Raw genomic sequence first — 12,923 nt, 5'->3', positions numbered from 1 at the left:
ATTGCCCCGGAGCCCTGCTTTCGCCTTCCCAAATAGCTTCTCAGCTTCTATCTCTCCACAACCGGGATTGCAGTCTGACACGTGTGCAAAACTTTTTCCATTTTTTTTTTTAAACGAATTACTTCAGTATACATATCAGACTATGATTTGCAGGTAAAGAGCTGAACATGTTCTTTTCCTTTGCATCATCAGTGTGGTCATATTCATGTCACCATTTCTGCAGGTACCATTTGAAAGATGCAGTTTTGTTGGGAGGGCTCCCATTTAGCAAGGGCTATGGAAAGAATGTGGTGGCGTACATTGGGAGGGATGAAAGATTTGGTGGAGTGTTTTGACTCAATGAAAGAGTTTAACCCCTTTTTTATGAAGAAAATTCCGGAGATCTATAAGGGTTTGTAAATGTGGGTGGTGGTGATGGTACTATTCTTAACACGATAATCTCCAATCACCCTGCCATCAAGGGCACCAACTAAGATTTTCAGTCTCACTCGAAAAATCTCCCTCCCGTCCGGTATGAGGTAAATTTTTTGGTTAGCATCGGACAATCTCGTGTAGCTCTTTGTAGTTCGCTTTGCTTTGCTAACTTACGGAAGAGTTTTGCTTCAGGTATGGAGCACACTGCAGGAGATATGTTTGTGAGGATTCCGAAAGGCAATGCCATTTTCATGAAGGTGAGGTTTCTGAGAATTATTCAACTCCTTATTTGTAGAGCATGTTCAAAAGCAAACATCTACTTTGGATGAGATAATCCTTTTTGTCAAAATTTTCTATACTACTCTTACCCCCTACATTTTAGTTTCATGTTCAAAAACCCAATATCATTCGACTAGTTGCACTTTCGACAACTTTCAACTTATGCAAATGACGATCGATGCTTGATGATACTGAAGAATTGCTAGAATTTTGTTTCAGTTTGATGTGTACCTAATGAATATCAATGCGATGGGGAAGGAGAACAGTGAGAGAATTACAAAAGTTTGGGAAAAGAAGCAGGATTTTCAGACATTCGAGTTTCTTGTTCCACTTTTTAAGAATATGTAGTTTCCAGTTGGAGATGTTTCGTTATTGTAATCTTTTGTGTTTCAAAGACATTATACTAAACTTTCATGCATTCACGCGATAAGTAGATTTAAAAACAAGGAACTTAAGAGCAAACCAATGAGATAACAGATTATGATCTGTCAACCGTGGGGAAAAAATTGAAGTCTTAAAACACCAAACTGACCTAATTATAACGGTTGGGCATAGACAAATCGTCTCTCTCCAGCATTACTGTCGCTCTATCTGAATCGTTACATGACTGATATTATATTCTCTCTTGATGTAGTCTATAACCTTTTCCAGCACCACATCAGCATTAGCATCCGACTTAACGATAACATGACAAGCCATTAACACCTTCCCAACAGTTATTGCCCATATGTGCAGCTCGTGAATGGCAATTACCTCGTCCATCTCGCAGAGACCTTTCTCAATCTTTGTGGCATCAATCTCTCTAGGAGTACTCTCCATCAAAACCTCCAAAATGTTCCTCAACATCCGGATTGTTGTCGCCAGCACGATTATTGAAAATACAAGGGTACATATCAGATCAATAATCTTCCACTCAGGCTTGTACCAGATAATCCCTCCACCAATCATCACTCCAATACTCTGAATGGCATCGCCAAGTACATGAAGATAAGCCCCCTGCAGATTGACGTTTCGTTGCTTCTTCCCTTTGCCTTCTTGTTTCTTTTCACCTTCAGAGCTATGACCGAGCAGAGGTTCTGAGATGTTGACTACCTCGGTATGATGGTGTTTGTCATCATGATTCGAGTGCACCACAGGATGATGAATATGATGATGAGAGTGATGTGTGGTCACAGTAATCCCATGGTTATGTGTCTCATCATGATCCTCATGTCCATGACCATGGACACCATGGCCATGCCCATGTCCGTGATCATGCCCATGATCATGACCTAATAAGAGTGCCATGGCGATATTCACCACTAAACCAAACGCAGAAACAACAAACATGAGAAAGCCCTGAACTTCACCAGTGTCATGGATAAGTCTTGCAATGGCTTCATAAACAAGGATCCCAGCAAGCAGCCAAATCATCTGAATGGAAACAAGAGCACCAAGTATTTCAATCCGGAAGAAACCGTAAGACTGACGAGGAGTCGCCTCCCATCCTGATGCCCAAAGTGAGAATAAAGAAATTGCAAATGCAGCAACATCTGACAATAAATGAGCCGCATCAGTGAGAATTGCAAGACTGTTGGCTTTGATACCCCCAACAACCTCCACACTCATGAAAATGACACACAGGATAACCGCTATCAAAAGCTTCCGCATGGACGCTGACCGTTCCTGTGCATCTTTGGAACTGGTTTTAGCATCTGAAAATCCGCACGGTCCATCTCCACAAATTTTTCTCCCACCCAAGCTCGTATCCATATCTTGCACATCACCACATACTTCAATCATATGCGAATTCCCAGAATTTTGAGCTTCCATCTGAAAGGCAACAAGACATGTAAAGAGACGAGGCCTTGGTCAATTTTATAAAGCAAATGCTGTAAATCTTTGTTAGATATAACCATACAAATCACATGCTAATTAATAAAAAAAAAAGGCTTGAGAACAATAACAGTGGGAGAAAGACAACATGTACTGCACTTCAAATCCGAAAATTAGCCCATACGCCAAAAGTGCAAGGAGTTTACAACCAAAAATTTGCAACAAGAATCAAGCCACAAACAATTGAAGGGAGGAAAGTACTGAAAATTGTATTTAGTATTTTTCTGTGTAGAAGCATTTTAGGCAGTGCTCCTTCATGTACGTCAAGCACCGTGACCCTTTCGACAACAAACATATGGTATGATTCGTAGAAGCATAAACAATATACATCACTGCAACATTATTGCTTATACAATAACCACTACCTACTTAGTTGAAGAAAAACACAGTACAGCTACCGCCTCATCACGAAAATTCGATTCAGATACATTATACATAAGACTAAACTGAAAAAAAAAATCATGAGGTAAACATGAAACAATATAGAGGAGAGGGTATGATTGAGCAATCCTCTGTCAACAAAGTCCTTAAACTAAAAAAAATTAGAACAAAATCCTAAACTTTCAGTGAGAAGCAAAACAAAGGACACCAATCTTAAGCAAGCAGATAAAAGCAATCAACAGAGAATGCGTACCTTAATCAAAGAACATAAAAATCATATAAATTATGGAAGCTGATCTTTCAAAAACCCAACTTGCAAGCAAGAAAACTTTATATTCATGGGCAACGTGAGCATTAACACAACCAACAAAAATCACGAGACTCATCAAGCAACTTCACCTAAAAAGTGCAGAAAAAAACAGAGGAAAATCCAAAACATGTAATCCAATCCAATCCAACAGAACCCAAATGAGATAACATTGAAAACACTAACTCTCCCTCGATTTCAGGATCTGGGTAATCGAAAAGACATCGGATTTATGGATTTCAACACATAAAAATCGAAACTTGAACAATGAAATAATGAATCCAGATAGAGAGAGATACCTCTGAATGCAGTACTGCTCAATAGGGGGAGTAGAAGCAGATAATAGAGACGGATCTTTGGTTTTATACAATTTGACCTACAAAAGAACGGCGGGGGTCCTCAGATTCTCGGAATATTATTGAGGCTTGGAAGTTGATATTGATGGACATATTATATATAATGTGCGTGTGTGTGTGTATATATATATATATGTATATATGTATGTATATATTCAAAGATAATGGGCTGAAAATCCCAACTTCGTGTTTCAGATGGGTGTAGAAATTAGAGTGTAGAGTCTAGGGTTGTGTAAATATTGGCTGTCCTTTTTTGTTGATGATTTGCATTCCTTGTTTGCTTCTCAATCAATGACAATAAAGGACTGATTTTATTATTTTGCTTTTAAAAGGCTTTCGGCTTTTGGGCCGCCAATCCTTGGTTTGTTTTGTTTTCTCGGTATTTTAGTCCTTTCAACAGTCTAATAACATTTTAATAGTCGCTGTCTCCTTAATGATTAGTTTTATACTAATACAATAAGAATCTGGCTCATTTATTAATTCGTATATAAAGAGAAATTGGAATCAGATTTTTGTTAAAATTGTTTATTTAAATTTTTAGAAACAATATTGAACTATATAAAGTTATTTAGTAATTCATGTCAATCGGAATGAATCAATTTGTTTACTAAAATGCTCCTATTCTAGTAATCTATTTTATATGCTAATTCTTTTATTTTGATTCATTTTTTTGGTAAAACTTTTATTTTAATTTCATGAGAAAACTTTAAATTTAATTATTTTTTACCTGTGTTTTATTGATTGAACAAAATTTTTAATTCCCAATATTTAGTAAACACTGGAGTACTCCAATCGAAATTTAGTTTCGTATTTTTATTCTGATTAGCCTTACGTAAACGTATCACAAATTTTATACAAACTAAAATGGCATTTTTTTTTTCTCTCTTAATTTCTGAAACACATACATGCGTGTGTATGGTATCTTTTTTTGTGCATATATTCGATCGAACGAAACCCAACATCGTCTCCCCCGCAAAACATAGAAGAGGAGAGAAGATAATTGTACCTTGGTCCCAGACTAGATGATTGTGGAGGTTTTCTGTGAATCTTCTAACAATATTGACGGTTCGATTTTCGTTTTTTGCAGGACCAGTGGGAATACAACCATTTGAATTATGTGAAAAGGAAAATGGGAACGTTTATCATATACAGCTTACTTTTGTTTTGCAAAGATGCTGTTTCTACGATTTGGACTTGTGACCTTTCAGTAAAAAATAAGCAACATTTTCATTGCACTGTAGTCATATTAAGTAAAAATTTGATAAATTCATCAATTCTTCATCCTTGTTGCACAACTTAGTTTTGATAGAACACCTTCTTATGCGACTTTGTTATGAAAAATAGGCTTTTTAGAAAGGGAATTATTATTGTCACTCCAAAAATCTCATTTTGCACTTCAATCTTTCTATAATTAGAAATAAAAGTACACTTATGAGGAGCATCGAATGAGACTTTTGGAGTGCTAATAATAATTCCTTTCAGAAAATTCTAAAAAAAAATGCAAAAGCATCTTCAACATCTTAACTTTGAGTTCACATTATTGATTTATCAGTTATTAAATTATCAAGGGTAAATTACATTTTACCCTCTCAGGTTTGGGGTCAATTTTAATTCCTTACAACATCTTTAAAACATTTCACTTTCACACCTCAAGTACTATTTTATTTCAATTTCATACATCCATTAGAAAATTTGTTAAGTAAACCGTTAAGTGATGATGTGGCAAATAAGAGGTCCCCATTTGTGCTAATGTAGCTGCCACATTTGTGTAACGTGGCTAAATACTTAATAAAAATTTTAAAATAATTAATTAAGATAAATAAAAAAGCCAAAACCCAGTTCGTCTTCCCCACCCAAGCACACCCCCAACCCAGAATCCCCCTTACGCTAACACTCCTCACCACCCTCACCGAAGTGCACAACATCACATGCCAACCCTCCTCCACTCTCCTCACTCTCTCTCTCGAACCCTAAACCCTCCAAAATCCCCAGATCCAAAATCCCCAGTTCTCGACGTTCTACCACTACCTCACCCCTCGCCCACCTTGCCGCCGACATCATGACCGCACCACCATCACCATCTGCGACGTCGACAACTGGGGAATGTTAGCCCTTCCCTCCAAGCACCGGTGGTTTTTTTTTTTTTTGGGTAGGTTTCATACAAATAATCTGGGTTTTTTTTGGGGGGTGGGGTGGGGTGGGGTGGGGGGGGGGGTTGCAGAGAGGTCGGGGTGGGGTGGGATGGGATGGGGGATTTGGGTTGCAGGGAAGGGGTGGGTTTTTTGGATAGGATGGGAGGTGAAGAGAGGAGAGGGAGAAAGGGTCGGGAAGATGGTTTCAGGTTTTTATTTTTTATTTTTTTTAGTAGAGTAAATTATTATAATATTTTAAATGCATAATTTTTTTTTACCACGTGTCATAAATTTAGCAGCCACGTCAGCTTTTAACGGACTAATAGATGGAAAATGTAACGAATGTATGGAATTGAAATAAAATAGTACTAGAGGTATGAAGGTGAAATATTTTAAAGATATTATAATGAATTGAAATCGATCATAAACTTAAGAGGATAAAATGCAATTTACCCAATTATCAAAGTTCTACTGTAATTAGTACTTAAAAAAATAAAATAAATATCTATCTAACGAAAAGTATCGAGTGGATAAAGTGTATCAATCAGCACCCAAGTATAATCCTAAAAAAGTAAATGAATTTAGTTTCCGAAAAAAAAAAAAGGTAAATGAATTTATGATGACATAGCACTTTGAGTTGGTTATCAACAATGTTATCTTCCCTTTACCAAAAAAAAAATGGGTGTGCTATCTGTACACATTTTTTACTTTTCACATATTTTTTGTTAATTTTTGTCTATTGATATTTTTTAATTCATCCGATCTAACGGTTGAAAACCAAAAAAATATGATAGAAGTAAAAAATGATGTGTAGATATCACACCAAAAAAAAACACAATGCTATCTTCCACAGCATGCGGATGAATAATCCATTTTTTCAAATGTCAATTTTCTTATTTGGTCAATGGCACAATTATTAAACGCAACGCACACAAAAAAACAGGGGCAATCAGACTCATATTCCACCGAGTCTTGCTCAATTTATAAATCCAGATTCCAAATCCAAATAATGAAGCTGAATAATAACAAAAAGGTAGATTGGTCGTTAAGGTCTGCTCATTACATTTTGGGTTCGGAATCTTCCTGTTTTTAGTGTAAAATGTCGTTTGTATTATAAAAAAGTCTATTGACACTTTTTTTTCTCTTAAACAGAGACCAGTTGGTAATTTCGTCGCGGTAGTTCATTATTACGGGGATCGAAAAGACTCACAGAGGCAATTTAACTTTGTCTTGTCATCATTGTGCGATTCACCAACACAAAAAATTGAACTTAGGACTTACTGTGTGGAATACATACTTAAAATTCATTTCCAACCATTGCGTCATCCCGCGGTGGTTCCTGACACTTCTCCTCAATGTTGAAAGAAATTTCAAGTTCAATTTCTGGATGACCAGATAATTACCATCAACTAGGTTACAGAGTGCTTGAATTCTAAAACTCAACCCAAGGACCAGGGGATGTAGATCACTCATTTTAAGTTTTGCCCACATTAACCCATGGCCCACCTTACACAAATCAAGGATCCGAATCTTTCTCTTCAACGGGCCAGATCTTCTGGTCGTTGGACCCCGGAAACAAAGATCAGAAAGGATCTCAATTCCCTCATTCCCAGTTGATCACAGATTGCTTGAAGTAGAAGTCAGCTTTCGCTTTATCATCCAATAACCGCAACAATGGACCTGGAGGGACCCAAAAATATGGTAAAAAGATGTCACGAGAAAAGAAACCAGAGCAATATGGAATAAAAGGAAGAAGAATTAGAATTTTATAACCAATAACGAAAACTGGAGGTGAGAGTTTTTACATGCTGACTTCCATCAGTCCTGTAGAATCTTACAATATATGATTTAAGAAACAAAGCCTAATCGAGGATACAAAATGTTGGGAGCAGAATTACAGCAGAGCTTCCTTCTTTTTGGGTTCTAGAACAGGAGGGTCGACATCGATCCCCATATTAGCTGCAGTGCCTGCTATGATTCTCATTGCGGATTCTATTGTCGTGCAATTCAAGTCCGGCAGCTTTTCTTGCGCAATTGTTCGCAGCTGATCAATGGTGACCTTTCCCACTTTCTCCATCTTCGGGTCTTTTGAACCTTTATCCACTCCTATATATCATCCACAGCATTGATAAACAAGTATTGCATTATTATGGTAACCAAATTCAGGCAAGGAAGAGCTTTTAATGAGGGCAATATTGTTATGTGACTGGTCCTATGATGAACATAGATGAGGTGACAACGATATCGGGACATTGTTGATACTATGTTGATATTGTGGGTTCTTAAATAAAGAATGAACGTCCTACACAGAGAACTTATGTACTATAATAAACAAGCCGAACTAATTCAACCAGTCGAGAACAGTGATATTTCTCAAAACAGTGGCTAACAGATATAATCAAAACCAATTAAGTTAACTTCATCTAATCTTCACTCTGGAAATTATGGTAGCTGCTCAAGTTTATGGCTCAATCGAATGAGATACTATTCCGAACTAATTGGCAGATGAAAACTCAATGGCCAAATCATAACGGCAAACTCCACATTCCTCACATTTATCAAATTTTCTTCATTTTCTTCATGTAATTCAAAATGCTTCCAACTTTTAACACATCAAAACAAATTCATGAATACCTATTTGGCAATAAATACGGCCAGCCGGCCATGAAAACATCAACACCAATTTTCATTCTACTACTTTCCCTCATTTTTCATGTTTTTGTTTATTGATAAGATATAACATTCTCGAAACAACTTGAGAGCACGAAATACAAACAAAGCTTATCACAAGAACATCTGCATTTATCCACTGCCCGAGCAGCAGCAATTAGAAAATAAACACGGTAACATATCTTCTGGTACAACGAAATGCCAATGCATGAGCAACACATCAAACAGATAGAGGGCACAATGATAGAACAGAAAACAACCATACCTGCAGCCTTAAGAAGCAAAACCGAAGCAGGTGGGGTCTTCAAAATGAAAGTAAAACTCTTATCCTGCCACAAAAAAAATATGATAACAAAGTCGTAATCTTGCAAAAAGTAACCAAATATTTTGAACAATTATACCAAATTCGTAACACAGAGACTAACATCATAGACGGTGATTTCAACTGGAATGACATAGCCGGGCTTGTCCGCCGTCCTGGCATTGTAATCCTTACAAAAAGCCATGATATTTACACCCTTCGAACCCAGCGCCGGCCCGACCGGCGGAGCCGGAGTCGCCTTCCCGGCCTCCAACGCCAGCTTTATCATTCCAATCACTGCAAAACCGAAAACCCATCAACGAAACGAACTCAAATTCGTCGGAGACGAAACAAAATAGGGAATTTGAAATACCCTTTTTGGCTTTCCCGCCCGGCTTGGCTTTCGGCGGAGCCATGGCGGTAACGCTGAGGCGCCGCCGGGTCTGGAATTGGAGGGAGGTGGTGGGGTTGGAGGAGAACATGCTGCTTATGCTTATTGGCGAGCCCCAGAGGGAGGAAGATAGCTGAGTCTTCACATTGTCGCGGCTATTGGTCTTCTGAGAAGAGAGAGAGGAGAGGACGTGGTGGTAGGTAGACACGGAGGACGCCATGGGAGAGGTTTGAGTTCACCGAGTAGAGTCTCAGGAAGGGAGGCAAAGTTTTGGATAAAACCCAGTGGCCTCCTATCTTCCAAGAGACGACCCCAATCGCTACAACGCAGAGCAAACGACGTCGTAGGGAGCAGAGTAGTTGCTTGCAAGTTTTAGCGGGTAGCAATCTGTTCATGGCCCAAAATTAGCCTACAGGAGGTGAGCAAATTGAGTTAAATGGGCCACCTTATGATGCGCCTAAATGAAACTTAACTATCAATTACCATCTGATCGTCGAGATGTAAATCATTTAAAAGCTGGTTTAAGCCTGGAGATATGCTAGAGGGTATGCTTGGTGACTAGGATTGTAGTGAAGTGCATTAGATTGGAGAGAACAACACTAATCTAATCAATTGTTTGGTGATAACAAGATTAAAGTAGTTGGATGAATTATGTCACGAGGTCGAATTGGCCCACTGTAATTGCAATGGAAAAGTTTCTTCTTTACTAATCCATCTCCTCCTCCTTCCAAGTTAATCATGATTTTTTTATTTTTTTCTTCAACATACAATGAAAATAACATCTTTACTATTCTTTTCCGTTCCAATATGATTTTTTATACCAAACAAGACCTCAATTAGTCTTCCAAAAAAAAAAAAAAAACAAGATCTCAATTTGGTGCGCAGGTTAAGACAAGATTGGAATTAAGTCCCATACCGTATAAGTTGGCCACTTGTCCATTTTAATGAATCAAGTTTCCATGTTAATAGTATTTGTCATGTTCTGACCAGTTGGCCAAACAAGGTACAATAATGTAATCAATACAAGAGTGTCCATGAATTTCTCTTAAAAGGGACATAATTCATTAAGGTAGTGTTGTAGGCCTACTTAATATGGAGGGAGAAAAAAAGTGTGGAGCCAAAAATAATCAAGAGGCGACACGTGGATTTTTAGGTGAAGAGGACAAAATTACCCTCGAGACACATCGAGTTTCCTACACGCGAGCAGTGGAGAATCATCCATCAACCGAGTCAAGAGTGCCCAAAATAGGTAATAAGTTTAAATTTATCTCATCCATCTTTACTCCATGTCCTCTACAAGGAAATCATTCCATAACCTTTAAAACCTTCCATATAAATTAAATTAATTAGGCTAATTAATGGATTAATTCCAAATTAATCCATTAGTCACCAAATTAATCACCATTACACCCCAAAAAAACATTCAAGGGCCGGCCACTCTCTCTTCCAAAGAGGGCCGGCCATGATCTATAAATAGGACTCCATTTTCTTTGAAAGACTAGTTCCACACTCTTGCGAAACTCCCAAAAACTCTCCAAACATTTTTCTCTCTAAATTCTAATTTTGGCATCGGAGGTTCTTCGGCCAAAGCCCCCCCATTCATCGTGGGCGCATAAGGCTTTTGGCCTTGACTTAAGGTGTTGATTGTTTTGTAGGTGCAATTTTGTCCAAGAAGAAAAAGACGGAAATTTGCATCTACAGAAAGGGTGCGATGGGAAGAGAGAGAAGAGAGATTTGAGGTGTGTATCATCTCACTTCATTGTGTCTTTAATTATAGTAGTAAGAAATGGAGAATCCTTACCTTTTATGTAATACATCTTAGTTAGGACACTATCTAAAAGATGCTATATAATTCCATAAGGATTTACACAATTACATTTTTAATTAAATTAGGAGAGCAACCCACTCCCCCTGAGTGTGTAAATACTTAAACAAAATGTCTCACCAGGTCTTTAGTGATGAAAGTTAGAACAATTGATGAACTCACAAAACAGGAATGTATAAGTAGTAGAACTCACAAACAGGAATGTATAAGTAGTAGAACTCACAAAACCTCGCTATGGTGAAACCAGTGTAGGATAAAAACTCATAATCTAAAGAGAAAAAATAAAAATTTGCATGAAGTTAAAACTAAACACCTTTAGGACGCATGTAGAATGCACACAAAGGTATGACCAGCCTTGAATGAGTGCCTCGTTAAAACCTTGTCAACTAGCAAAAACCTAAAGGGGAAAATACTCCTAATCATAGGGAAAATAGCACATTAAGACTAGGTGAGTACACTTTTGGATACTCCTCCTAAGTTTTACAAAACTTCCAAATGAGAACTACAAACAATTCAAATCAGGTAACTTACGCATATCAATTCTTTGAACAAGTTTTTGGAAAGTATACTTCGACAATGACTTTGTAAAGAAGTTGGCTAGGTTGTCCTGGGAACAAATTTGCTTGAGTTTAATTTTCTGATGCTTTTGTTGCTGATTTGAAAAGAAGAATTTATGCACAATATGATTGGTGTTTTCTTATTTGATGTATCCCTTTTTATCTAATCGATATAGGCAGCGTTATCTTTAAATCATTGTAGGAACATCAACGATAGAAGAAAGTCTGCAAGTGCTTTGAATATGCTCCATGATGGCTTTCAACCAGAAGCATTTCACGAGTAGCTTCATGAGGGCGAGAATTTCAGCATGGTTCGAAGAAGTCGCAACTAAGGTCTATTTGGTTGACCTCCAAGATATTGCGGGTATTTCTAATAGTAAAGACATAACTCGTTTGAATATATGCCTTGTGCGGGTCAAATAAGTAACCTGCATCAACATACCAATAAGGCAAGGTTGAATACCTTCTTGGTATCGAAATGGCAACGTCTCACAAAGGTTTGTTCTTGAACCTAAGAAAATATATGTCGATTTACTCTAAAAGGCTAACATGCTCGACTGCAAACTAGCCACGACGCCCCTTGATTGCAAGTTAAAACTTCACCTGGATGGAGAGTTACTTAAGTTGTGTTATATTATCAAAGGCTTGTAGGCAAACTCATTTGCTTTACTATTACCCAACCCAATATCACTTAGGCAGTGAGTCTTATTAGTTAATTCATGCATGCTCCCATTGTAAAACATCCCCTTGTTGTTAAAAGGATCTTGCGTTATCTCAAGGGTTTCATTGATCGTCGTATCCTCATGCGCAATGCTCTTGATTGGAAATCCACCACAGGGTATTGTACCTTTGTTGGGGGAAATATTGTCACTTAGAAGAGTAAAAAACAACAGGTTATTGCTTGATCGAGTGCCGAAGCAGAATACCAAGCAATGACTTCTACTGCTTGTGAACTCAATTAACCCAAAGGTCTCTTACAAATTTGGGATTTTCTAGCAGTGAACCATTGTCCCTCGTGTGTGATAACCAAGCTGCCATGCATATTGCAGGTAATCATGTGTTCCATGAACGAACAAAACACATTGAAGGGGATTGTCACTACATTAGGGCACAAGTTTAGTCCAAGGTTATTCAGACAGTCTTCACTTGTAGCCACAATCAACTGGCTATTTTGTTTATCAAAGGCTTGGCCTTTGTTCAGTTTCAACATCTCTTTGGCAAGCTCGGCTTGATTAATCTCCTCGATTCAGCTTGAGGAAGAGTATTGATAGTCAATGAGGCTTCTAGTTATCAGCATCGATACCTTCTGCATTCCTTAAACTAATGTGGCTCTTATTGGTTAATGTGTGACTAATTTAATTTGATGTAACTTTCTTTAAATTAAGGAATATTGTTGTAAGAAGTTAAGGGTCATTAGTTAGGACTTAGTTAAAGA

General features: G+C 37.7%; 2 protein-coding genes across 3 annotated transcripts; both read right to left on the bottom strand.

Moving 5' to 3' along the window:
* Positions 1 to 1,144: 1,144 nt before the first annotated feature.
* LOC103437455 (metal tolerance protein 1-like) lies at positions 1,145 to 3,908 on the bottom strand. Its single transcript, XM_008375923.4, has 2 exons — positions 3,556 to 3,908; positions 1,145 to 2,505 (listed from the first exon to the last, which is right to left on the bottom strand). Exon 2 carries the CDS (start codon positions 2,503 to 2,505, stop codon positions 1,270 to 1,272), a length of 1,236 nt encoding a protein of 411 aa, XP_008374145.1. The 5' UTR covers positions 3,556 to 3,908; the 3' UTR covers positions 1,145 to 1,269.
* Positions 3,909 to 7,008: 3,100 nt separating this feature from the next.
* Positions 7,009 to 9,603, bottom strand: LOC103437454 (large ribosomal subunit protein uL11c). Of its 2 annotated transcripts, XR_529699.4 has the most exons (5): positions 9,089 to 9,515; positions 8,840 to 9,012; positions 8,680 to 8,743; positions 7,550 to 7,850; positions 7,009 to 7,424 (listed from the first exon to the last, which is right to left on the bottom strand). XR_529699.4 is itself a non-coding variant. In XM_008375922.4 (4 exons), the coding sequence occupies exons 1-4, from the start codon at positions 9,324 to 9,326 to the stop codon at positions 7,639 to 7,641; spliced, it is 687 nt and encodes a 228-aa protein (XP_008374144.1). In that variant the 5' UTR covers positions 9,327 to 9,603; the 3' UTR covers positions 7,488 to 7,638. The 2 variants fall into 2 exon arrangements, 1 of the variants encoding a protein (XP_008374144.1); XM_008375922.4 differs by lacking the exon at positions 7,009 to 7,424 and having other exon boundaries at positions 7,488 to 7,850; positions 9,089 to 9,603.
* Positions 9,604 to 12,923: the final 3,320 nt, after the last annotated feature.

The sequence above is a fragment of the Malus domestica genome, chromosome 06, assembly GCF_042453785.1.
Source record: "Malus domestica chromosome 06, GDT2T_hap1".
Taxonomy (NCBI): domain Eukaryota; kingdom Viridiplantae; phylum Streptophyta; class Magnoliopsida; order Rosales; family Rosaceae; genus Malus; species Malus domestica.
The sequence above is the reverse complement of the archived record's forward strand: the minus strand, read 5'-3'. Positions and strand labels throughout refer to the sequence as shown.

Bases quoted from the DNA above. Each gene is read 5' to 3' on its own strand.
- LOC103437454 (XM_008375922.4), bottom strand. From the start codon at position 9,326: ATGGCGTCCTCCGTGTCTACCTACCACCACGTCCTCTCCTCTCTCTCT. The intron at 8,744-8,839 runs GTTAGTCTCTGT...TTTTTGTGGCAG, and splicing joins TTGAAATCACCGTCTATGAT to GATAAGAGTTTTACTTTCAT. The intron at 7,851-8,679 runs GTATGGTTGTTT...GATGATATATAG, and splicing joins TTTGCTTCTTAAGGCTGCAG to GAGTGGATAAAGGTTCAAAA.
- LOC103437455 (XM_008375923.4), bottom strand. From the start codon at position 2,505: ATGGAAGCTCAAAATTCTGGGAATTCGCATATGATTGAAGTATGTGGT.